This window comes from Taurulus bubalis (genome assembly GCF_910589615.1).
Source record: "Taurulus bubalis genome assembly, chromosome: 3".
Taxonomy (NCBI): Eukaryota; Metazoa; Chordata; class Actinopteri; order Perciformes; family Cottidae; genus Taurulus; species Taurulus bubalis.
Window position 1 is genome coordinate 27112470 of NC_136591.1, and position 27688 is coordinate 27140157.

At 42.9% G+C, this 27688-nt stretch overlaps 1 protein-coding gene across 1 annotated transcript in view; it reads right to left on the reverse strand.

Annotated features, from left to right (window-relative positions):
- utrn (utrophin) overlaps positions 1-27688 on the reverse strand; it is a gene marked incomplete at its 5' end in the record, with an annotated part of 158691 nt that overhangs the window by 94828 nt on the left and 36175 nt on the right. Inside the window, 21 exons of the mRNA XM_079215612.1 lie at positions 10861-10980; positions 16131-16320; positions 16486-16640; positions 17518-17723; positions 17838-17955; positions 18136-18353; positions 18853-18973; positions 19163-19264; positions 19375-19527; positions 19759-19908; positions 20370-20505; positions 20834-21009; positions 22002-22152; positions 23604-23776; positions 24085-24255; positions 24449-24562; positions 24748-24885; positions 25665-25811; positions 26009-26053; positions 26245-26415; positions 27128-27256. Coding sequence (XP_079071738.1) covers positions 10861-10980; positions 16131-16320; positions 16486-16640; positions 17518-17723; positions 17838-17955; positions 18136-18353; positions 18853-18973; positions 19163-19264; positions 19375-19527; positions 19759-19908; positions 20370-20505; positions 20834-21009; positions 22002-22152; positions 23604-23776; positions 24085-24255; positions 24449-24562; positions 24748-24885; positions 25665-25811; positions 26009-26053; positions 26245-26415; positions 27128-27256 — 3084 coding nt within the window. The remainder of the gene's footprint in view (positions 1-10860; positions 10981-16130; positions 16321-16485; positions 16641-17517; positions 17724-17837; positions 17956-18135; positions 18354-18852; positions 18974-19162; positions 19265-19374; positions 19528-19758; positions 19909-20369; positions 20506-20833; positions 21010-22001; positions 22153-23603; positions 23777-24084; positions 24256-24448; positions 24563-24747; positions 24886-25664; positions 25812-26008; positions 26054-26244; positions 26416-27127; positions 27257-27688) is intronic.

Sequence of the window (27688 nt, forward strand, 5' to 3'; positions counted from 1 at the left end):
AATTCTTTTAACAGTATTCTAAACAAAACACTGTTGCCGCTGCAAATATAACACTTGACCTCTCCTGTGTGCAGACTCTGGAGGCTAAGAACCGCTAAGCTATGTTAATATGAGTTTGGCATAGCTTGACTGCTTATGTTCTTGAGGATTAAAAGGCATATTTCATACCTAAGATAATGTCAAAACCGGTCGCTTGTTAGAAATATATCTCAAGCATACACTGTGTGAAAAACACATACATTGTTTATTTCATTTGCGGGGCCAGTGGCTTCACTCAAGTGACAAACTAAATGTTCGACATTGAGTAATGTCAGTAAACAGCCGTACGTTTATCCACACCACAATTTCTACATCTGAGGTGTTATTGTGATTAGCCAATAAGCACAAGTGATAACTGATACTTTAAATACGTTTCCTCACTTTCAAATGGCAATTCAAACGTTGGCTAAAAACTGACAGCCCAGCTAATATACAGGCACAAAGGTTGAGGTTAAAGGGTAAGTAGTAAATGTAGTGACGTACAGTAAAGGTGGTGTGTGAGTGTTTTATGACACACATCCCCTCTGTGAGCTGGGTACTCTCTCTGCGTGAGACGGGACATTTGGCAGCGAGGTGTGAGGCCGTCCAAACGGAGTTATGGCCTCACACAGACGGTGCGGAGGGAAACTAGACAGTCAGACACTAGTGATGTCACAGGGAAGGTCAACAGGAGGAAGGAGAGTGCCAGATGGGTTGAGCATGCTTGTCGATTGCCCTGTCAATCATTTAGTTGCCATGCCACTGTCTGGCAGGGCGGGGCCTAAAATGGGCTATAAATAGAGCAGAGCAGGATGGAAAGAGGACAGAGGACAATTACGATACATCAGCCAGGGGTAGAGGTGTCTTCCTGTGTGTGTGTGTGTGTGTGTGTGTGTGTGTGTGTGTGTGTGTGTGTGTGTGTGTGTGTGTGTGTGTGTGTGTGTGTGTGTGTGTGTGTGTGTGTGTGTGTGTGTGTGTGCGCGCGTGTGTGTGTGCGTGCGTGCGTGCGTCTGTCTGTTTTCCCAGAGTGGTTAGTAGTAATTAATGGTCTCTCTCCGGGATGCAAAACATCATTCCAAAATTAAATCTTGATGAACTACCACAAATCGACGAACTTGAGGGCAAACAAAACACACAGACAGAAACACAGAAGCACACATACAGACACACACAAGCTCTGTATTTGTGAGGAATAATAAATAACAAAAAACAAACAAAGACAAACCCTAAAATCAACCCGAACCTTGACCCACTTCTTAAGTATTACCCAAACGGAGAAATAGTTCACACTTCATTTGACGTTTGGAGGCTTCCTTTGATTTTACCATTGCTGTGAGAACATTGTGTCCTCACAAACACACAACAAACACACGCATACACGCACAGATGGACCACGCCTCAGCTAAGAGCAGACTTCAGTAATCAGACCCGAACCCGATGGGTCCGAACAACGGATCGTGTGTTTTGTTGGGTAAAGCTTTGGCCTGGATTATTTTCTAATCTAATTCAATAAAAAAATTATCTCTCTCTCTTTCTCTGCAAATCGATGTGTGTAATGTGTTGCAAATGGATACACAATGCCCATTGGGAAGGAGGGAGAGCCAATGCAGTTGATCAGAGGAGACCGGCACTAAAACCCTCTACAGTGGATGGTTTATCTTCCTCCACAACTCCTACACTTAAAGAGCAGTTTGGACCTTTGACCAGTTCAACTGAGAAAGACTTTGAGTTTACCAGCCACGTTCACAATATTGGGAAAAGGCATGGTTGATCTGACTATTAATTGGTAAGGATGCTTATTTTGAGATCCTTTCGTGATACATGCTGATAGTTGACTAATATTTGTGTATTGCCACTACACCTATGGCGCATCAGCTAGTAGAAGTTTGTATATTGCTATTGTCAGTTTAGGTATTTCTATAACCATTCCAAAGCAAGCATATAGCAGGCAGGTTCGCTCAGGTCTGGTTTGAAAGCCAGGTAAATATTCAAATAGCCCGTTCAAATATCTTGCTGGGAGCACCTTACATTTCCTCTCCTTTAGCTTCAAACAGGATACTGTTATCCCGTACTTTTCCCCAAACCTCACCCGAGGTTCTCAAAACCTCACACATACATCTCTAGTTTTACAAGTGAATACAAAGCATCCTTTATATTCAGAAAGATCCGTCAGTGTTACAGTAAAGGAAACAAACACACGCACACTGACACACATCAGATTTCCCTCTCTCTGTCTCCAGCATACAGGGTTCTTCAAGGGCACTTCGCAATGATCTAATTACTGCCATTAGCAACATTTAATTGAAGCTTTAAAATTAAAAGATTTGCTCTGGTGCTATCGGTGCTAACCTATTTTAGGGTTTCAGAGCGCAAAAACCCCAAAATGGAAGAGAGCGAGAGAGACGGACAAAGGGAAGGAGAGCGTATGCTAAGTAGCCCATCAGAGAAAAGGACTTTTTTTTTTTCTTTGGTCATATCATTTGTCCCTTTAACCTCATAAACATACACACGCCGGCTATGAGAGGCAAAGGGGAATGAAGCCCCTTCTCGACCATTCTAGCCTCCACCCCTCTTCACTAATTAACAATTGTTTTAATCCTCCTTTAATTCAGCAGACAATTGCACAATTGGTCTGCGTGTTTGTGTGTGTGATGCACGCTGAGGGTCCATCACACCATTCACCAGATTAGTCGAGCTACTCTTCGCCAGGCGTCGCCCACAGCGACCAAAGGTAATTGCTTTTTAATTAAGCCCCCGGTGCTAATCCCGATGATATTTAGCAGGCACAAACTGGCACGCACACAAATTCACACACGCGCTGAAGAAGGGACGGAGACTGAAAGAGGGAGACGTCAACACGACCTACCTGGAAACTGCACAAATGTTTAATAGGCTTTGCTGGTATTTCTCTTTTGTCCACAGTGGGAAGCAAGGCAGTTGGTGAAAATGAAGTCGTTGTATTCGATGTACTGAAGCAATAAATGAATTTTCACCCCATGTCCAATCTGAGAATATGCTTTGGACTGAAAATGAGCACTTGGATTGATCGGGTGTGTGTGTGTGTGTGTGTGTGTGTGTGTGTGTGTGTGTGTGTGTGTGTGTGTGTGTGTGTGTGTGTGTGTTCATTTCTCCGGTGACCCTCAAATCAACCCTGCAAACCTCAAAGATGTAAAAAGCAATTGTACACTTGTATCGACCTTTTCTTCCTCTCCCAGGCTTCCCATCTTTCCCACCCTTTCTCCATGTCAAATTCCTGCTTCTTCTTCTTGTCACAATATCTCTCTTTTTTTTATTTTCCATCCTTCCACAATGTCATGTTCTGTCTTTCCTCGTCTCAGTTTTTCCCCAAAAACCAAACAAACTTGGCAGCCATTTTCCTCTCAGTCATGTTTTTCTTCCCTCTGTTGCCTTTTGACTCGCCCTCCTTGCTTCCTTTTTGGGGAAGCTAGACTCATCCCCTCCGGGTGATGAGTGAAAATGTCCCTCTTTTCAGACATTCGGGTGATAACTATGAAATCTGCTGAACTAATGAACACCCACACTTGCAGTCCTGTAGTGGATCTAATTTGATTCCTCGTCACGTCTAACAGCTCGGAATGTTCTTTGATGTATGTGGTCCGATGTGTGAAGGTACCACTCAAGCAGAGTTAAAGCTTATGTTGGACTGTCTTTCTCAAACATTTTCGCTGCTCACACACTGATCCTTTTCCTGTCATCTCTGATCCCTCTCTCAACTTTCTTGAGTATCACACATTTGATGGAGCTGTCTCGTGTCTAATCTTTTAACCACGATGTGTAAAGGGGACATTTCTGATTTAATGTCTCTTTTCAGTTTTACCAAAAGCAGCTTTGAGCACAAACTATATGTCAACAGCTTGAACTCTTTTGGGCAAAGTTAAGACATTATACTAAATATAATATTTCTGTGCACTGCTTCTGACTACCCATCATATCAGTTTAACTCTGGCTCCTCTTGCAGGCTGTACCCTCCTGCAGATTACAAACTATATATAGCACAATTTATCTTTAATCTCCCTGTGATATAACAGTGGAACCATTTTCAGTAACTCTTTGTTTTTGCGCACCACAGTATTTACCTCGAAGGGGATCCAAACTACACTGCATCTCCTTCTATCCCCTCCTTTAACCAACGGAGATTGACATTTCTTTCAACACTGTGCCTTCTACTTGGTATCATTTTTTTTCTGTTGTACTTCTTCTGTGTCTTTTTTTTGCTCCTTCAGGGGCTGCTCAACTCTTTTCCTCTTCATTTAGGCCACTGACGGCTGCAAGTTTGGGGTCTGCCCATTACAGAAAACCCAAAGTGTAATGGAATGTTGTTCAACAAGGTATTCACAAGATTCACCAAGTAAGGTCTTCTTTGATACTTTGCTGACATATTTCTTTTCATCATTAACATTACGTTCTCTCATTCATTCTAAAGAGGCTGCTAGCCAGGTTCGTTATCACTCAAAAAAGCTTTACAGAAGTTAAACCGACACAAACACAACCTAGAGCGATATGATGTGGGAGTGGGCGTTTCAGTGAGTTTCAGTGATGGAAACTGGTCCCCAAAGGATCTGACCGTGCATAATTAGATGTTACCGTGTCAAAGGAAGCGTTTGATCAATGTTTCAGCAGCATGTAATGATCTACTTCATAAGTGGGACATCAAGGCATGTTCAAGTAGCATGAAGCCATCTGTCTAAAACTTGAGGTGTTTTAGGAGGATGGGAGGAAAAAAACGAAAGCATAAATGATTTAAGAGTGGCATGCAAAGAGCAGATGATGGCATAAATGGAAAGAGGATGATAAGCCAGAAAATATGCTAACTTACTGGCTTACTGAGGAATGGTTTTAGGGAAATTGGAAGAGGGCTAATAACCGAAGAGGAAACAGACAGGTACAGCAAGGGTAGAGTGTGGCTTCATACTTTTTTAGCTAAACAATGCTTAATAAGTTGATTCAGCATAAAACGTTACACTCAGAAACAGAAAAACAAAGACTTTCGCTCAGATGTGAATACAAGATCGTAAGAGTGGTAAATCACTCAAATGTATCTTCCACAAAACAGAGGAAACACAACATTCTTAAAATGGCAAACCACTGAGCAAATCTCTCAGAAAATGTGCCACTTATTTTTAAAGAATTAATTACCCTTGACAGGGGAGGAAGAATGGCAAGAAGGTAGAAGAACATTCAAGAGAACGAATATGTGTTAAATTAAAGGTGGATCAAAGAAGGGCTAAACAAATTAAGGAGAAAAGAGGAGGAATGTAACAGGAAGTAGTGGGCCAGAGGAGGAAATAAATATATGACAGGTCAATACTCTTCTGATCATTACTCAGGCCTAATGTTATCAATTTTGTGTGTGTGCGTGTGCGTGTGCGCGTGCGTGTGTGTGTGTACCAGTTAATGTGTTACACCATAATGACTCCTCCCATTTAAGAACTGTGATATTTGTCAGCACCACAGAGGTACAGGCGCTCATATACTCAGAGAAAAACATGATATGGACAGTGAGTCAGCACTGAGTTTGTGTGCTTCCCATAGATATTGGCAGGGAGGGACACTGGTGGAGTGCAGAGCCCAGGCCTTGTCCCTGTAGATTGATCGTCATGCCAGGAATAGAAGCAGCAGCAAAGGAAATATGATTGCACCCCTCGTTTTATTTCCCCCCATTTAGGCTGCAACCAGACCCGGTGTGGCAAACGGCCCGGGCGATGTAAGGGGGAAGTGGAAGGTCAGAGAGACTTCATGTTGGCAACATCACTGCTTCCTGCCTCTCACCCATCTCTAGGTCAACATGTCCCCGTTTCTCTTTCTTTTTATGGTAGCCTCTCTGTACTTTCAATTTACATTTATTTTTACAGCGATTCTCCTCCAGAGGGAGAGATGGTCATGACCGGCAGGAGAGAACAGAAAGAAAGGCGAACATCTTGAAATGGAGTTGAATGCTATGTGGTATGTGCTTTTGTCCACTGAGCCTGCAGGACATCATTATCTCTATCCTGTCTCAATTTGGTGTGATCCGACGTTGGAAGTCCGGGCCGGCTATAGATCAGGATGTCAGGTGAGTCAGAGTGTTGGGTAATGAACTTCAGTATTTTTAGTGCACACCTGAAATGTGTCTGTAGAGTCAAGTATAAAGTCAAGTACTCAAGTAGAATGAATTACTTTGTCTTGTCTTGTTTATATTTACTTCATAACTGTAGCAGTTCTACACTATTACAGATCTTGTATGGCTGTGTGTGAGGAGTTTGGCTTGTAAAACTGCTTTACAGCATGCAACTACTCCATAAGCCACAAGTTGTTTTTTTTCACATTTCTTTTTGTATACACAAATTATCGTGATTTTTTAAAACGTTGGGGAGAGCCAGGCTATCTTTTTCCCTCTGCTTCCAGTCTTGAGCCAAGAGGTGATTAGCTTAGCATAAACAATTCCAGTCAAAAATCAAGCTGAAAGTTGCTGAATACAGTAGCCCACACTCTCTCAAATGTAATAATTCATTATACTAAATAGTTATTATCATCATAATCCAATGAGGGAGAAAAAATAATGTGTTTACTTAATCAAGCAACGAAAGTATTGCTTTGAAAACTATGCTTTCAATCACAAAATCTAACCAAAACAAAAGAAGTGTGAAGCAATATTAATGTGACTATAATACTCCAATCTGCTGTCCCCCTGACCATCGCATGTTGAGGAGCTTGTGTTCACAGAGCTTCCAGCCCCATTAAATTAGTTAAATGATAAACCACACATGCATTAGCAGGTTTAGCGTGCTGCTGCCTGAAAGCCACTAATGGAAGTGTGTGCACAAAATCCATCGCTGTGGAGCACGTGCAAAACTGGCTCAATAAATGGGTTTACTGAATGTTGGAGACAAAGTAAAGAGAGAGAGAGAGAGAGAGAGAGAGAGAGAGAGAGAGAGAGAGAGAGAGAGAGAGAGAGAGAGAGAGAGAGAGAATGTTCTCTCCATTTATATTTGCATTTAATAATATAGTTTATTACAGCTTTCATCTAATCCCAGGATAGCATTTGTCAATCACATGACAAGTTTCTCTTTATCTCCTCCTCATCAAACAGTCACTTGCTACAGAAATGCCAATTGAGAACAGAGAGCAGCTTAACTCTGGGCTGTATCCATGATTTAAGTGCTGTTTCAAATCACTACCACTGCCATTAAGCAGGTCCATCTGCAGTGATTTACATGTAACATTGATTAGGGGCATAATGCCGTCTTCATTTTCTTTTATTGTCCTTGCTCTCACCCAATATTGTCTTGATGAATTTAAATGATCTACATTTATCTGTCACCATATACAGTCTTGTCTGTGACTCATCACACTGGCTAGCTGTGGAGTAAGTGTGTGTGTGTGTGTGTGTGTGTGTGTGTGTGTGTGTGTGTGTGTGTGTACGTGTGTGTACGTGTACTTGAGGTTGAGCGAGAAAATGCGTGCATGAATGTGTCTGTGTGTATTTAAGTGCGAGAGAGAACACAATGCATTGTGGGCTTGTCTATTCGTACACTAAATCTGTCTAAGCGTGTGTGAAATAAAAAAAAAAAATCTGTGATTTGAGTGCGAGCAAGGTAACAGTGGGGGGGGTGGGGTTATCTGGTGGCACCTGCGGCTCTTACTGCTAATGCTAACACTTGCTAATAACCCATAGGACCCCGTTGAAGCTCAAGGACGGGGAGGTCAGACAGCTGGGCTCCATGCCCATGCCGGAGTCACCTGACCTGGGGTAACAGTGAGCCACAAGCAAAGGTGGATGGAGTATGGAGCCCAAAGGGGCCAGAAAACCCATAGGAGAGAGAAGGCATGACTACACTCTGTCAATGCTTTAGGGCTGTTTCTTAAGTGGGTTTTGGCTGGAAACACACACACACACACACACACACACACACACACACACACACACACACACACACACGCACACACACACACACACACACACACACACACACACACAGTAGGAGCCAATGACACAGTAATGAGAGTAGGAGGACACTCCTCAGGAGGGAGGTGGGTCCTTCAGCCAATTCGCAGCTAGTGATTACACAGAGAGGCAGAGCAGAGCAAAAGGGAGGAGATGAGATGAGCTGCCTTCTGTATGCCTCAGTGTCAGCTAACCAGGCATGCTACTCAGAAGTGCTCTTCACCAGTACACTACTTGTGTCACAAATCTGCATGCAAGCCAAGAAGAAGCGGGAACACTGGAGAAGAAGGACCACGGGTTGAGTGAATGTGAAAAGAAACAATCAGGACGGTACAATAATTCAGAGATACATTTAAGGAATTAAGCTGGTGTTCAACGGTAGTGTGTGTGGTTCTGTGTGCGGCATGAATACACCATACACATAAACAAAGCCTTAGGGAGCAGCACTGTATGGATGTAAAATATCCCTAATTGCATACAAGCTCATTAAACATTATTGCTTTGAATTGGGATGCAGTAGAGAAAAATAGAATATAAGCACCAAATAATAGATGCAATTCTAAAAACTGTTGAAGCTAAATGGATTCTTCTTGCAAAGTCTGCAAAGTGCAGCATTATACATCAACATAATGAATGCTGTATTTTGTAATCTTGTATTAATGAATGCTGTTAAAAGGGCACACAAACACCCAAAAGCTACTAGCAAAGCACGATTAACACAAGAAAGAAAAACAAAAACAATTAGTTGAGATTTTATAAAGTTCCCATCACTCATAGCTTGGTGAACTGGCACGGCGGTCACCCTGCTTTATCCTGCCAGTTGAGACATAGTGAGGACCAATATGATGGCGGTCATTAACTTTAAGAAGATAAGCTTGACTTTGCATCTTAATTAGACTTCAAAGAGTAAAATAAAGCCTGCATGGACTATAAAAACTGGTCATTGTATTGGACAGACAAATCAACTGATTATTATTGATATGCGGATTTGCGGGGTGGTCCGGGGTGGATGCTTTTCATAACTTCACTCAAGTTATTTCTCTCAGTGGTTGTATATCATTTAAATCAATACAAGAGGGGCCACTTGGTTATTTAAGTACTTATCATCCTGAGTCAGACAACAGCCATGTGGGCTGTTTTAGGACCAGCGCTGTCCTGAAGCAGAAAGAATGGCCGGACCCCAGAGGGTGAGCCTCGAGCAAATCCATCATGCAGGAGTCACTGTTCCAGTCTGGCAGCCAGTGAGCGCACCCCAGGGAAGCAGGACAAGCCCAGCATTACTGATTCCCCCAAGGGAAGGCCAAACGAAGCTGGAATGACTGATGCAACCCAGGGGAGGGTAATCGAGTGTGGAATGACTGATGCATCCCACCGGTAGCGACGCAATCAGGAAGGTGTAGCCTAAGGATGCTGAACGGAGCCAAATAAGCGGGTTTACACATATAACAATAAAAGAAGGAGCAAGTGTTGAATGTGCAGATTCTGTACACCTGCAGGGCTGCAGGAATGATCGGATTTTCCCCAGAATTGGTTAAATAAGCAGAAACAAGCAAAGCATCAACAAGATAAATAACTGAGACTGAGCCAAAAGTACAAAGTAAACTGGTAAACAACCAAACACATGCACTAAAAAAAAGGGTGGAGCCCTAAAGAGCGCTGGATTCATGGATTAAAGATGGATTAAGTCCAACCACCACATGTTTGTCGGAGCATGATTGAAGCTGGCATGTAATCAGAACCTGGTCTGATGCATTAGTCTCTCACACTGTCAAATCTCAACAGCTGGTCCCCTCTGCCCTCTTACCGAGAGCGAGCCAATGTTGTGCAAGGCAAGCGAGAAAGCAATGAAGATCAGCATTCAATAGTGATCAACAGTGGAAGAAAATGACAACAAGTCCGCCACACAGCAGCAATCGTTTCCTCTAAGGGGAAATCGACAGCGCTGACAAACAGCTGTGACAGGTCACAAGTGATACAACTGGCTTGTTTTTTTCATTAAACATCAAGAACACAAGAGTCCGGTAAACTCTTTTCAAATGCATTTTCTGCATGTGATTGTAGATAATTAATTTAATCAAGAGAGTTAATCGTTCATTACGGACATTAAATAGTAAACTCTCTCATCAATCCTCTGACCACTGAGGAATTCAGGTCTCCTTTCACTAACACAGTATATCTCGTCAGGATGCCTCTCGCAAACCGCAAAGCCTGAGACGACGCACTCACTCATAAACAGCTCATACTCTGCTCTGCCTTGTTAGTTTGTTTACGCCGGCACCACTATAAAGTCAAAACTCACTTATACAGACACCGACGATATACAGACACGAATATAAACCACACACACACACACACACACATCGCTGCACACACAGGGAGTTGGAGTCATTATTTGTTATGCAGAAAAAGTGCGAACAGTCCTAAGTCGGTGAGGTATAATAAATATATTTAAAATGACATATGTTGAGGTGACAGACTCCGCAAAAGAACATCTCCTGGAACAGAATGTCTTGACAACCAAATGACTCAAGACTAAAAAGAAAGGAGAAACAATGGCTGTGGCGTACAGTAAATAGAGCCATTCCTGATTTGTGACATTAACGTTGAAAGAAAATACACATACGCTGCAAAAACTTTGGGACTATCTGCTGGGAGGCAGACACAACCACAAACAGGCGTTACATTAGTAGAAAGCGTCTTAAAAACTAATCCAAAAGCCTTAAGCAGACACTGAAACATGCCATGAAAGTTTAGTCAAAAGTAAAGTAAAAATTAATTGACAAGAATCAACCTTGCACATGTTGAAACTTCAAACTAAATTCGATCCAAAAAGGAAAGGAAGAAAAGAAAAAAAACTCTCAGTCCTCCAGCTGCTCTGTCTCCTGGAGTCCACGTACCTTGCAGAGTTTCTGGTAGCGCGGGGAGGAGATGGCCATCCTCTGGAGCCTGTGTAGGAAGACCACCACTTTCTGGAGGGAGGTCCGGACCATGGCCATCATCTTAAGACTGCTACAACTCTGCAGCAGCCTGCTCCTGGTCCGCATGCTAGCACTGCCCTACCCCGCTCATATTGTTCTCCCTCTCCCTCTCCCTAGCCAGCCGACTACCCCAGCCAAGCTAACGTGATGCGCACACACATGCACACAAACAGAGAGAGAGATAAAAACACACACACACTTGCAAGCGTTCTCAGCTCAGCATGCCCCCATGTTTTATCACATACACACACTACAGTGTGTGCAGCCTCAGTTATCTCTCTCTCTTTATAAACAGTCACTCTCACACAGTTCTCAGAATGCACACACTCTCTCACTCTCACTCACACACACACACACACACACACACACACACGATGATGCAGGGGAGCGGGACAAGACGAGACACTCACTTTCTCCTCCACGCGGACATTCACACGCGCACCCCCCGACTTCAGAGCCAGAAGAGAATCAAACAAATCACTTGAGACGGCAGAGTCGGCGGAGGGTGACGAAGAAAAAAAGAAATGAAGAAGAAAAAGAACGAGAGGGAGGGAGGAAAAAAAATCAAGAGGAAGAGAAGTGTGGAAAGTGCCGGCAAGCAAGGTGGAGAGGAGAGAGGGAGGCACGAGTTGAACTGGACGAGAAGAGAAGCTGATCGTACGCGGTTCACTTTTTACTGCCAATGATCCAGAGAGAAATGGAGAGGAAGAGGGACATAGTACTCCTTTTGGATCACAGAAAGAGAAAGAGAGAGAGACAGAGAGAGAGAGAGAAGAAAAGAAGGATAGAGCCAGATCAAAAGCAGCAGTGGAAGGGAAGATAAACACTGCCTCTGCCGTGAAGGCAGAATGACATTACGCAAGACAACCAACAGATCAATGAGCGAGAGACAGGCAGAGAGCGAGAGAGAGCGCAACAGTGAGAGAGGGCGACTGAGCGAGAACTCGGTGCACAAATGAGATGCGTGCACACACACACACACACACACACACACACACACACACACACACACACACACACACACACACACACACACACACACACAGTTACGGAGAGGGAGGAGTTATTTCTACCGGCCAGGTTTTCCTGGAAGTAAATGTCCCATTCATTTTCTGCCTTGGCAATGTTGGTGGCTGAGCACGTCCAAGGCTTGGACGGACATGAACTCTCCTGGTTGCATCAATTGGACAAATGAGTAACTATAAAAAAAATGTTTCTTTGATAAAGGTTACATTAAAAAACCTGTTCCTTAAGAAGAGTTAATTTGGCATTTGGGAGACATCCAATCGCAGTTTAAATTATCGAGTATACATTTCTGATATGTGTGCCACTAATACTTAGCTTTCACATTCAGGGTCAATTCTACAGCAATTCAGAAAATTCCCAGTTGCAACAACAAAGCATTTTTAATTAGCGCCTATGACTGGCCTGTTCTCCTTTTGGCAGCTGAGGCTCATTTATATCATAGTGTTTAAAGCTGTGAATGACCAAACATTATTTTCACAAAGTTCAAAGCTTTTATTTCCATCTCACTTTAATAATCAAATATACTTTGGTTCTATGTTGACAAATACTGAAGATATTATTAAAACAGGAAGATACAGCGGAGCAAAAAAAAAAATTCAGACCCAAGCCGCTCCTCCTATTTTGCAAACGTATGGTGTATGTGTGAGTGGGAGAGGGAGGAGAGAGAAGAGCGAGAGAGCGAGAGAGAGAGAGAGCACATGTGTTTGTTATGTGTTGTGTTTGTGTGGCCCAAATGCAGCTTTCAAAAGATTAACTGAGAGGAAAGAGGGAAGCCTTATACTGGAAAAGATAAATGATGACGAAAAAGAAAAGTGGGAGGAAAATAGAGCAGCAGGAGAGAAGTAGGAGGGCAAGGGCAAAAGAAGATAAGAGGCTTTTAGGCAACTTTTATCGACGCAGAAAACGGTTTAATCTGTCGAGAATAAATCCGTTAGAAGCACACGAGTAGCAGAGAGATGACATCAAGAGACAAAGATGTAGGAGGAGAAACAGAGAGCCACATAAGAGCAGAGAGAGGTGAACAATCAGCAGAGATTATCATAAAGCAGCCACTGACCACACAGTACTGCACTCGCTGGGTATTTTAAACCTATTCATGTTGTCTAGGACGCACGGAAGTCTCTTGACTTTTATCAGAATTGCTGCTTCCGCCAAACCACGGGACAAGGGGCATCTATTTGAATTGAAGATAAAAACATCTGTATTTCCCAACAGCAGCGTGCTACACACCGGCGGCTCCCAGTAATATGACTCGTGCATTTAAAATGAGCACAAACTGACACACATACATACGCAAACAGGGCTTTCAGGGCAGCACTACGGGTTGCATTACAGCACTCGGTCCCTGCTCGCCTTGTCTCTTTACAGATGAAGGGAGACTCCGAGGCGGAGGGGAGAAATGAACACAATCAAATAACTTTAAACCAACATGCAGCTTACCTGCGCAGCCAGCTAGAGTAATCTTCATTTACCGACTGGCTTGTGCACAGACACACACACACACACACACACACACACACACACACACACACACACACACACACACACACACACACACACACACACACACAGTCGCTAGGAGAGGGGCTCATGATGAGCTTACTGGAGAGCTCTGTTTAGTTAAGGTTTAACTAGCTACAGCATCCAAGTATCGATTCTGCTTCACAGGCTCAGTTTTAAATGCCACTGACACAGGTGTTAACTAAGAAGTCGTAAAGGGGCATGTATGTCTCTGCTGCTCACATTGCTATGGTCAACACACACACACACACACACACACACACACACACACACACACACACACACACACACACACTTCTAATGCCCACAGCAAACGATGTGTGAGTTGAGTTTGATAAAAGCAGCTCCTCCAGCTGTGTGCACCTTTGCACTTCTCTGCTGATGCCATTATTACAAGAGCTTCCAGCATGTGGGCACGTGCCAGGTGTGGTGTTGGCTTATATAAGATAAACCGCACATACCGGCTACAGTGAGAGTTAGGAGATATGATGTTATGTACTACGAGATGACAGAGAATTAGTCAGAGGTAACTATCTTTTTTATGACTCTGGTTGTATTGACTGCTTTATGACTAAATTGGATTTACACATCATTTCCAGTAAATAAACTATACCCCATTGTACTATACATGCAATTTAAATATTGCATATACTTTAATAAAGCATTTTATCCATATTATCCACCTGCAACTCAAAGGCATAGATCATGAACAGTGACATCTTAAAAATGTGTTTTAAGCATTCAATCTACGAGAGTGTAAAAGTAAACACATATTAATGGAATAGTTACATTTTGGGAAATATAAGTATTTGCTTTTCTTGCTAAGGGTCATGGACAGTAAGTAGTGGCTCGAGCCAGTAAGCGGTTCAATTAGCTTAGCTTAGCATAAACAGTGGCTAGCAGAATGAAACAGAAGAGGAATTCAAATCTTCTCATTCATAGAAATGCAGGTGATCATTGAGTACCACAGTGTATTTAATAAAAGTAGGTAAATCCTGTGTTTCAGTCAATCATGTCTCAGTTTAGAGTTGTTCAATATCCATTCAGCCTCGATGTTTTCAGGAAATTTCAGTTAATGTGCCACATTTGTATTTGTCACTGCTCCTAAAACCACTAACCAACTGGAGGTTTAATATAAAATCAGAAATCAGAATGGCAATGGCTGGTGGCCAAATATTGTGATTAAAGAAACCAGACACTCATCGGTGGCAGAGCAATCATTGTGAGTTCATAAAAAGGTTGGGGACACACCTCTCTCCATGTCAACACACATCCTCAAAAGCTCAAAGGTTGATTTATTGTTCCACTTTCTATACACAAGTACCAATCATAAATCTTTACTCCAACGGAGACAGAGCGATGGAAATTAGAGGACAAAAATACGAATAAAAAGGGTATGCGGTGACCAACTCAATAAGTTCTGATACGTTAATGCACCAGTATTTACAGAGATTTTAGCTTCAAACCGTTGCATCATTTACATTTCCTTGACTACTTTAACCATATTTACAACACACTTGACCTTTCAGAGGACTTTGACAGACTTTTGAGGAATTTAATACCCTAAAGAAAGTGTCCTTTTAGAACTTTGAAAGGTTTCAAAATGATGGACCATGTTTGACAACAAATATAGATCACTGTAGTGGACAGATGAAGGTGAAGATGAAGTCTTTTCCAATGGTCAGAATTGTTTTAGACCAAATCCAGCCAGGGCTTAACAAGGAGCTGCAAAAGTCCCTTCGCCTCCACCCATACCGAGTTAATGAATCCTCAGAAATCTTTGGAGCCATTCATGCAGTGATTCAGTGTCATTTTTCTCTATAACTTTGGCCTGTTTTCAACTAATTGGATACTGGAAAATGGGAGTGATAGAACTGTGGCATTCAAGACAATGAAACCGAAACATGTTATTGGCCTTAAGCTTTCGTTCTCTAAAAGATGTACGACACTCACTGCAGCAATTTCTCAGGGCTAAGGAGTTTATTCAAAGACCAAGAGGAAGCTTGGATACACACGCATACACCAAATCTTTGACAATGTCTGAAAAGGAGGTTGTGCAAATGACAGCCCCCTCAGAGTACAATCCAAAAAAAGATGAGGTCGCGCCTGACAGGCAGGGGCAGCATTTCTAAAATAAGAATATTAGCACCCGTTTCATCCGTTGTAAGGGTGAGGTGGAGCGATTTGGGGATTAAAACGTTACATAAAGCATAAGATGATGTGTGCCAACAGATCCCTGAAGGAAGGTCTGGGTAAATGACAAGATGGTGAGAGGAAGCGCAAGCACACACACATACACACACACACACACGCACACACACAAACGCTCGCACACACGCACTGAATTCCTAAGCAGCATAAGACAAGAGGATCAATGAGCAGCACTCAATGCATACAAGCACTCACACGCCCTCTGTATGCCCTCTCATTCACACACCTTAAACCAGCCACTTACACATGGATGCACTCTCACTCTCACACACACACACACACACACACACACACACACACACACACACACATCTCTGCCTCAGTCCTATTGGTGAAGGATGTGCTAATGGAGGATGACACTGAGATAATAGGCTAGCACCTGTGCATAGATTCCATACACACAAAGTTCCCCGATCCGTATATAGCCCTACCTCTAGTTGTCGCCTCAGCTCTTTCACATGGGCGGAGTCCTGCGACAGGTCTTCCCTCTGGGAGGCGTCGGCCAGAACGTTGACCGTAGTCTCGGCCTCCTGGAGCCATTTGAGGAAGGACTCTAGCTCCCTGAGAGACATCTGCAGGCCCTTCAGCTCATTGTCCAGATGGGCGTGGCGGTCACTTGCCCTGCCAATCAATAACGATGAGTCATATACGTGACTTCACATGTATGATGTATGAGGTTAAACCGCTGTAGCAGGTAGTGCATGATTAAATACTGGCAGTAATAGCAGCCCCTCATGCGACACAATCAAACTGCATGTACAGGTAAACAGGTGAGTGTGTGTGCACCTGTTATTGATGCTGTTCCAGACAATGTTGTGCTTATCTGTGACCTCTTTGATCCTCCTGGTGTCGTCAATAGAATACTCCCGCAAAAGATGATTGGACAGCTCGTTGAAGGCGACAACTGTGGCTTGGCCTCGGCCCAGGTCTTGGAGGAACGCCTATAAAACAATCAACATGGTGGCGTTAGAATCATCGTGACTGGAAATGTGGTAAATGTGACTGAACAATTATGTGTCACTGTGAAGGGCCCTGTTGGCACCGCCTTTTGGCCTGGTATCAGCTTTAGTTATTAACGACCTATTCTACAAACTTTATAAAATCAAATTGAACTTCAGGCACTAAAAACGCAAAGACATTTGTTATTCCACTGCTCAGCAATCTGACATTGTTATTTTAACCTTTACTTAATCAAGCAGGTTACATAAGAACCCAACTGTTATTCATGAGGCCATATCATTATTTCAAATTTAGCATTAGCAAATAAGTCATCCATATTTCACCCCTGGGCTCCTGTTCTTTTAACAAAAAGGTAGACTTCACTATTTTAAATGGACAATTACTCATCATTACAAACCCACAGCAACCAAGAGTAGATAGCTGTCTGTCCAAACTGCTGGCTTGTGTTAAACTCAGTTGCCCTCTAGTGCTTGGTTCTTGTATTGCGTAGGACACACGAGGCAGAATTTTGTTTCCAGAAACTCTCGGACAAGTCATCATCTCAAATTAAAATGATGGATGATGTAGAGTATGGATGTTATTAGGGTTCAAAGTGATACTGCAGAAAGGTGATTTATTCATTCCCACCTTGCGCACACTTATACAGTCGTTAAAGAACCTCTAACTCTTATATTAAAGTAAAGTTTGGTTGAGTATAAGATGTTTCTCTCAATTAGGAAAGGCAGCAGACAAATTCCCTGGAGTATAATTCTCGTCTACCGTAACGACACGGATATAAAATCACAACAAGTGACCAACAGAAGGACAGACGCCCAGAGGACATGGAGAGAAAGTCTAGCAGTTACATTTTCCCCTAACCTTGTTGTCAGCAAGCTGTTTCGTCAGGGGGTCGCTCGACTGCTGAAGAAGGTTGTGGAAACGTCCTTCGTGGTGCCCAATTAGAGCGTTCACCTCCTTCCTCTGCTCCTCCCACTGGTTGCTGTGGCCAATCATGTTATCGAGCTGCTGAAGCCGCGCCTCGACACCATGCTGAGTGTTGTCCCACTGGCTGCGTACCTTCTCCACTTGAGACAGAGACAGATGCCGTCATAAAAACAGAAAGTAATGACAGTCCCTACACAACCTTGTTTTTTTGTCTTTAGGAGCAGCTAATGTGTTTTAAACTGCTTTCGACATACGTTTCTCAGTAATGGATGTGCGAACGTCCAGATTAGAGGTCTTGTTCTTAATGTTCTGTGCCAGCGTGAAAATGTCCTCGAGCTGGGGGTGACGCTGTTCCAGGTCAATCTTTGTCACCTGCCAAGGACGAGGCACAAAAACACACACAGTCACACAAAGTGTATAGCTCATAGGATCGTATTTGACAGTTCAGTTTTTACACAAAAAGAAGCATCTACTATTCCATTAATAAATGTTCATCACACAAACACATCATCAACTTTTTTCAGTCTGTCCTCTCTGCTCCCCATTTCTCACCTGAAGACGTCCCATCGTCATCCTGATCTCCTCCGTGTCCCCCACAGTGACAATATTAGACGTTAGCATCTGTGTGATGAGGAGAAGCCAGTCTGCCAGTTCGGTGGCGGTCTCGTTGAGGTCGGTGGGCGCCACGGTGTCAGGTGTGTGTGGGGTTTGGTGGTATGGGTCCTCGCTAACCAGGCTGGCCATCTGCACGGCTGAGGGGACGGCAGACACTGGAACACGGACGAAAGAAAGGCAGGTGATGTTGACATATAGAGCTTCTTTACGAGGAAATGATGCAATGAACATTTAAGATGTTAGAGCGAGAGAGGAGGTGCTTCTGTCAAATGGCTCTCAGAGGATTGTGGCATCTCACTAAATCATGATGAATGAGGCATCAGGGTTTGTTTTAGTGTTCCACGAGCAGGACTTTGTTGCTCACCTCCTATTTGTTATTTTACCCTGTATTTTCATGCACCAGATTACGCCAAGCCTATAATGAATTTCAAATCCGCCACCTGAGAACGTATTACCTCTAATACGAGTACATGTTTATATGTTGATTGCCTCCCGTGAATGATCCAATATTGAATGTTCTCTGTCTTATTAAAGGCTTAATACTTCGATGGGACTGTGTTAAATGTTTTAATCCCTTTACCATTAACGATTTATAAAAACAGAGCTAGGGATACAGAGATGAGTTTATACAAGTGCAATACGAGATAACCTTACCAAGCTGCTGGTGCTGGACGACATGTTGGTGCTGTTTCCATGGAGAGACGGGTGGCTGCAGAGATTCCCTCAGTCGACCATCCAGAGCTTTCCAATCCCCTGCCAGCTCCTCTACCTTCCCCTGTAGGCATGAATCCATCGATGGGAATATATAATTAATGACAAATCATCAGCAACAGGAAACAGAGTGCATCAGCTTTTAATAGGACAGCCAATTAAATTTGTGGCACCTTAAAAATCAATATGGCATAATTATATGTAATAATTAGCAGTGTCGTTATTAAAATCATATTGCTATGGAAACCGGGACCTTTTCCTGAGGCAGCAGCTGCTGTTGTCTCTGTAGCTCTATAGAATGAGCCAACAGGTCCTCCAGGTCCTTCTTCCTGTCCTTCATGGAGGCGTCCAAAGCCTACAACAGGTAAGAACTCATTTTAGGTGCAACATTTATGTTTGTGATAAAAAACTGATTTTCAGTGATGTTCGGTGTCTGGATTCTTGTGATGTGTTCAGACCATCTACCTGCGCTTGGCCAGGGCTCAAACCTCTGGTGATGATTGTCTGGTGAGTGACAACAACCCAGTCAGTGAGCCTGTTCATCCTGTCCTGGAACTGGGCATGACTCTGCAGGTTGGTCTCCACCTCCTCGACTTTGTCCAACAACTCATGGGTCACCTGCAGAGGAAAGAAGGTGAATACTAAATTAGTAAAAGTAAGAGGAGAGAATGTCAAAGGACAAATGAAGAAAACCGGGAGGACAGGACGTGTTGCAGCTGTCACAATGTTGTGAAACATGGTAAATATTTCAGTATTACAATGTTTATCGTATAAAGTTGCTTTCACCTTTCACCAAATACAAAAACTTGGAAGACGAAGCAGAAAAATATCCAAATGAAAGGTTAGTACCTTGCTCCAGTTGAGGTTGATGGCTCTCAGTTTGCCAACATGCTGGTCTCTGCTCTGAAGGCTCACACTTGGACTGGCCAGGATCTGAGGAGCATGCTTGTTCACCCATCCGAGACGCTCATTCTGAGCATCCATTTCCTCGGCAAGGACCTGCAAGGGAAAAAGCACTGAACATTAATTCCATAAAGACGGACTGATTTGTTGATGAAATAAATAAAGAGAACTCAAGAAGGAACACTGTGAAGGTCAGCAGTAGAACATAGGGTTGTTTCCATAAAGCCACGGAACATCTTTCTTCGTACTTTTTGCAAAGAAGAAGTCTGGCTGAGGTTGTTGAATAAATTAAGACCGAAAACACGAAGTGATTGTATTTTGTTCAACAAAACTGTGTTGTTCAAATCAAGAGATGCGAGTTAAGTCTCCGTTTGTTTACTGGGTTTGACTGGTTTGGCTTGGGATTGAGATACAACTAGAGGGGAAAAGAACAAAGGAAAAAAAGAGTCAGCGCTGACCATAAAGATAGCTGAATCTTCCAGCTCTGGAGCAGAAACAGAAAGCCCTGTGCTCCCATGAATCACACTAACATTGAGCATGTTTGGGCCTTGCTTTACCTTGAGTTCTCTGAGGTTGCCTTCAGTGGCTGTGACGGGGAAGGAACTGACGGCGTTTTCTGCCTGCTCCAACCATACAGCCAGCGCCTCGCGTCTCCTCACCAGGTCTGACAGGGCCGGGTCTCCTCCAATCAGCCTACAAACACACACACACACTCAGATTAGGATCTCCATTTCCTGCAGGTTGCAGGCCTATTCCTAGAATTTACATTTAAATTACTGTTATAGACTGATTGGCCGCACTGATAATGTTAACCTGCCAAATACTGATAAAGAAACAAAGACGGTCTGTGATGGAGAGGAACCTCTTTGCTACATTATACTGCAAAACCAAATATTATATAGTCAAGACACAGCAATGATATTCATCAGTTGTCAAAATCCACATTTGACCACATCCTTCTTAATCGTTTCGATCCATAGGGGAAGTCACCTCCTGTGTGTTTTCCCCGAGTATACATTACCTGCGCTGTCTCTCAAGGACATGGCGGTTGACAGCTCTCCAACGCTGACTTAGGGTGTCTAGCTTCTCCTCAAGCAGGGATCCGTCAGGGGATGACAGCTGCCCAATTATTTGCTCCCCAGTGCGGGTCAGTTCAGCCAGGACGGGCTGGTGGCTGACAATACCCTCCTCCAGCTCCTAAAACACATACAAAAGAAAGAAAGAGAGCATGAGCACAAAAAAGGTGTGTTTGGGGATCAATCAAACAGCATAAGCCGATTCACTCAGGTGCAAATCCCCAGCTCAAGTCCGTCTCTCCAAGCAAATCTCTGATTGACACAGAGGCATGATTTGTAGCACATCAAGATTTAAGCTGCTAAATCTCTACTTCCACCAAGAGAAATTTAACTTGCCAAGACAGAGCCCTAAAGCAGGGTGAGCGATTGTGAAGTCCGCTAAAGGCAGAGTCAGCTAATTGATCTCTCAATTCCCATCCACTTGATCCCTCACATCAATCTTAGCAACTGTGAAAACGTGTAAGAGAGCTAGACAGCTGGAGCGGAGCTCGAACTTTGCAAATCACACCGCTAAAGGTGTTAATGGCTATAGTGCTGCCAAGGATAATGCAGCAGCTTCTAAACTAACCCATGAAAATTAAATAACCGCTTTCAAATCAAACAAAGCTAAATTAGAGGCGTTTTTAGTTCACCTCTCACTGTCTCACTCTGCATCACAAACAAGTATATGTACAGTGTGTTTGTTTATCAGGTTCAGTATTGTACCCATTTTCCAACTTGTAGAACAAAATGTAATTATCTCCAGTCTAACGTTTCCAAACATCTACCTGCTTATATTTCAAACATTTTACTAGTGCACCCTGGGAAAGTAATAATCTTGCCTTAAGCTTGTAAGCATACTGTATGGGATAGTGTGATAGTGTCTATATTTGACTTATTACTGTATTACTGGGGTGGAATACCATGAATGTTTTCTATAATGACAACAAATATGTAAGAACATATAATACTCTCAGTGAGACTTACACCGGTCTTTGGCGTGGTGTGAATAAAATGCTAATGTGAAAATAATGTGAAACACACCAGTGTGCATGTAAATTCAGGCCGTCTCACACACACACTTGCACAAAACACACATTCAGACATTCACGCGCTCCATCACTCTCCACCGACCTCTTGGCGTTGTCGTGCAGAGTTCAGGTCCAGCTGTCCATCAGGGCCAACGCTCTCTGACAGCAGCGCCTCTGTATCAGTCAGCCACTGGTTCATGTCATTCATGTCACAGTGGAACTGCCTCCACTCCTCTACAGCACGGTCAAAACTCCTGAAGCAGAACAAAAAAACACACACTCAATGATTAGATCAACAGGGAATCTGACAAACAACCAACGGAATATTTCTCTGCTCACCTTGCGGTAAGATGAGCCACCACATGTAAAACCGTGGTAAAGCCTTTTGCTTCACTTAGAGGCCATCATTCCCATAATTACACTACTTTAAGAGCAAATTCCATTTCTGATTATAGACCCCCCAAAATGCGACACACTGTCCCTTTAAATGTCAACAACTAAATGCTAAACATATAGCAAACATTGGCTGACATTTGAAACATTTGCAGAGGACATTTCTTTTTGACTAAACATCCAACACACAAAAGAAAATCTCCACACTGTGGATGTTTAATTCACAAGAATATCAAGCATAATCTTTTTTGTGGTTGTTGTTTTTTTTCATTTTACTTCTTAAACTTAAAGCTCGGTTCCTGTTGAGGATTCTGGATTTGATTGCTCTTAAATAAAAAATGACAAGTATTTTCTTGTGAGAGAGTATAATATAGAATGGGATAAGAGATTAAAGAGTTCTGGTCTCTTACGGTACAATTTAGTTTGACCACTGGGAAATTCCTGGATTTACGATAAGGAAAGATGACACAGTTGGCCTCTATTAAACACCAGAAAATGTTAGGAAACAATCAGGAACCCCTGAAAGAACAGAAAAGTTCACAGAGATACAATTGAATAAATCAGCATAGACAGACCGATTACTTAAAATGCCCAATATAAAAAACAGATCTTTATCGCATTGATGGTCTGCATGAGGGCTATTTCCTCTTACAGCACTGCTTGGAGAGCAACAAATCTGATGAGAGAGACAAAGTGAGGAAATTAGTTTTGGATGAGCAATTTTACAAAATACACTTAATTCTTTTGATTTTTGTGATGCCCAAAGGTTATTGTGATTGCAGACAGATTGCTTTAGCATTTGTGTGCACTCTTCAGAATTAGCTTACTAGTTAATTCTCGCATTTGCACATCCTGTACTCAGCAAATGAAGACTGTTTACGCCGAAGGAATTGTGTTGATGGTAGTCAAGGTCACCCAGTGTGTGCGTGTGCGTGTGCGTGTGTGAGTGAATGAAAATGTGAATAGGCATGAGATTGTTTATGCCCGAGGAATTGTGTTGATAATAATCAAGGTCAGAGTGTGTGTCTAGCGAGCTTGATTGTGTGCCTTGGTCCATCTCTTTATCGGTTCCTGCTGTCTCCTGACTAGCGGACAGCTGGCATTTAATGTCCCTGCAGCTTCAACAACATTTCCTGACACACAAATCCACACACATTCACATTTGAAAATAGCAGTTTGCTCTCGTCTCCGAAGTCGCACGTTTTCTATGAAAGACTTATTCCAGTTTGATTCTCCACCTTATTTTAGAGTCGGTGAATGTATGTACAGTGTGATCTGTTGTACAAGTTGTGTGTGAAGATAGTGCACGCACCCCTTGCGATGGTTGTACATGTGGTTGAGGCGGTCCCACTCGGCGTTGAGCTGCGTGAGGGCGTCTCCGATCTGGGCAACCTCAGCAGGGGAAGCATCCAGAATGGCATCAGGCTGTCGCTCGTGGATCCCTGTGACCTGCTCACCAACACGCTCCAGATTCTCTTTGATATTCTATAAAAAGACAAATGCAAGATGAAGGAAAAGAGACAGCACAGGGAGAGGGAAGGGGGGAGAAAAGTCTACACCTGTCAGAATGATTGATACCAGAACACTTTATTTTCTCAAGCTTTCCCCCACAAGGTGCAGAACTAGTGCTTTCCAGTAAATCATTTTCCTCACTACAAAATGTCCATTAACTCTACCTTTTTTGTGTTTTTCTTTATAAAACTTTGTAAAAACCTGTTAAACAAAAGCTAAATACAATACAATATAGGATTAGCATTTTTGGACATTTACAATGGCAATCTTTAACAACCCACCCTCAGTGTGTCCTCCTGGCTGGAAAAGTCTTCGTAGAGCCCGCCGCTGAGCTCAGAGGAGTTCAGAAGCAACTCGTTGTCGGCCATGGCCAGGAGCACTTTGTTGATGTCCAACAGGTAGTCGGAGGGATTCAGTGAGGGAGCGCTGCAACGCTCCACTGAAGACATCTCCTACACCGCAGAAGAGCAGGAAAAAAAACAGAGCAGAAGGGAGTGAGAGAAGGAAACAGTATTTATACATATTGTGCCACCTGATAATATAGCATTTCACACTATGCTAAATTATCACTATAGTCAATCCAATCAAGCAACACACACAGCTTGGTCATGAAAGTGACATCCTAGTTGGTGTCTGTGTACTGACCATGTGCTTATCCATGTGTGAATCCCTCACTTCGGCGCGTATCTGCTCTGTGAAGATGCGAGTAGTCGACTCCACAGAGACGTCGGCCTGCCTGATTCGTAGCACCCTTATTTCCTAAAACAGGCAAATAGACACACACACACACACACACACACACACACACACACACACACACACACACACACACACACACACACTGACTTAACCACAATAAACAAACACAAAAAGATACAGAGCTACATTTTCTTAAATAAAAAAACATTGCCATATAAACACAACATATTTGTCTTGTATCTTACCCTGTGAGCAGAATATTGGCTCTGCAGCCGGAGCAGGAGGAGCCTCAACTCCTCCCTCTGGCCTTCGTCTGAAGTTTGCTGCAGCAGTTCGTCTCCTCTTCTCAACAAGTGTTCCACGCTGGCTTTCTCCTCATCCATCTGGTGCAGAGAGACAGACAAGTCAAAGGAAGAACTCAAGAGGCTGCAATTCAAATCCAACCTAATTGTAGATTCCTTTTTGTAAACTACAGCAATCTTCAATACGTCTTAAAGCAAATAATTCAGTTGCCATAAGTAACAACTTACTCACCAGAAACCGACATCAGCTGTTAGTTGCTCGCTTGCAAACAAGCAACACATTGTTCAGAGACGCTTCTCAGGGAAACACTGTTTAAAACCCACTCAGAGCTTCCCGACTGAAACAATGACCTTGCTTTGGACTGGTCAGGTCTGTTCAGGCTGTGTGTTTTACGTCATAAACCTTGATAACACAGATTGAGTTCCGGACTTGTTAGGACTTGAAATGCCCAATCAAAGCTCGTTTTATCAGGTGGCAGCTTTATATAGCCTGTAGCCTGGCATGTTCCTCATAGAAAATCCCATAGAACTTCAGAAAGAGAATAATAGGCAGCCTGAGGCAATTTTCTGCGCATGTTTTAAAATTTCTGTGGGAAATTGCTAGAGATGGGAAACCTTAATAAATAATCTTGGCCAGACAATAGGTAGAGCGGCCTTTTCCCTTTTCCCTATCCACAACACTACAACATTTGGGGATCAATTCGAACAAAGCAATTACAACTTGGCTGCGATATGTTCTGCCTTGTGTATGGGTACATATCTCATGATATTACCATCAATATGAATCGTCATTATCCAAAGTTTCTTTGAGAATTTTAGGAAACAAAAGGAAAAATTCTACAGTAGGTGACCTTGTTTACCTCGTCATCATCCAGGATGTGTGTTGGGTCACGCTGCTGCTGCAGAGCCTTCAGCGTGCCCTGGAGCTCTGCCTGAAGGTCCGTCACATCACTGAAGACCAGAGTCTGACTCTGACTCTCTTGTCGGATCTCCTGGCTGCGAATGACCTGATGAGAAAGAACAGAAACAGACCTCAAGTTGAAACAAGTAAAATACACGTAATTACCTGATTGCATGCTTCAGTATGAACAGAGTGTTCAGCTGTGGTGTAATTTGTGATAATACACAGACTCCAACTAGAGCCTTGCAGTATTGTCTCTCAAAGGCTTGGCAGCTGTATGTAGTTTGGATGAAATCTCTGTACCTGCTGGTTCAGCTCGACACCACCTGATTCCAGACATGACATCATCTGAATGCAAAAAAGACAGGGAGCAAATTAAGTGACTGTAGCGACTAAACCACATGCTCTCTATTGCACAGTTAAACCTTTTTCGGTACAGCAGGATTATATTTTACACTGTATTGTTCATTAGTAAATGCGTTATATAATAGTGGCTTGTTTTATGCAGTGATTTTTGGCTACATACAGTGCTTTTGTACCTTGGCAGTTTTGATGTGTTGGGAGACTTTGTCGAAGTTACAGTTGAGATCAGCCAGTTTGGGCTCCACCACATCTCGGCAGGCGGGCCCTCTGCTGGTCATCAGGATGATGGCCTGGTCCCTCACATTGTCCACACGCAGACCGATGTCCTCCAGCTCCTCGAGCATGCGCTGTGGACAGACCACAGACTAGCTTAAATTAGTTTATGCTCCCAGTCCTTCTCTCAGACCGGATGGCAGTGTAGCCTTGGGACAGAACAAAGAGCTGAGCACAGCATGTACTGATCAAGGTTAGCAGGGCCATGTAGCAGCTGACATTTAGTGGAGACCTTCTTCTCAAGGAGAGCGGTAGGGAAGGCTTAAGAATTCCATATAACTGTAAAATAAATTATTTGGCGCTACCGTAAAAGACTATTTTCTCATTTTCTCACTGTGTTCTTTCCTATTCTTCAACAAACCTCTCGCTTTCACTCTTCTTTTTTAAAATTCTATTTGGTGAAGCATGGGGTCCATTTATAAATTATTTATCATAACCTTGCTACCTTTTTCATGAAGAAACGCAGTAAAACCTCTGTATACTACAAGGTAACAGGAGGGGATTTTCTTGATGGATTCTCTCAGAATGAATTTCCTTGCCAGAGAAAGTAATATATTTGAAGCAATTCTAAACTACTTTTAGATACTGCCTGTCAAGGTGTCAGCTCCGCAAATTCGTACATATTTTCAGAGGTACGATCTAATAACTTTGTGATGATAATATGGAAAAAGGTAGACTACTAAGTATCTCCTATGTACAGGGTGTGCTGTATCCTCGCTTTAGGGTCATTCTCCCTTTATTGAAAGCGATGCTTCTCTCTCACGTTGTTAAAACCTCCTGCCTCACCTTTACCACCTTCTCCCTCTCCGTCGGGGCGAGCCGCTCAGCCTCGTCCAGGTGGATCTCGGTCTGGTAGAGCCAGGTGCTGATATGAGCCAAGTTCTCATCAAAGATTTCCACTTCATTCTGGTGACTCTGCTCTCATACAATATAAAACAAGGGCTCAATGTTTCCATTAGAAAATAAAAACATGAATTACTAGTAAAGGTCCCCCTGTGTTTTTGCCATTTACTACTTCATCTCAAAGAAAGTCTTTTTAAAGATTCTCTGAGGGTTCCTTTACCTTTATATGACTTGCTGCAATGCACAATTACAAGAAGAAACACATCAAATAGGATATATATATTTATTTTTATTGAAGAGGTGCTTTGCATGTCCTTGTTGTGTTCTTGATTTCAAAGTGTATTTCTTTACTTGACTTAGACAGCATAGTGAGGAATATTTTTATTTGGGTTATAAAGAAATAACCTTGTAATGCCTTTTGTTAATTTTTCGAAGTTGGAAAAAAACTTCCAACTATTCTAGCACATTGGATATGCATTATAAATGCAGTCATAATTGATTAAA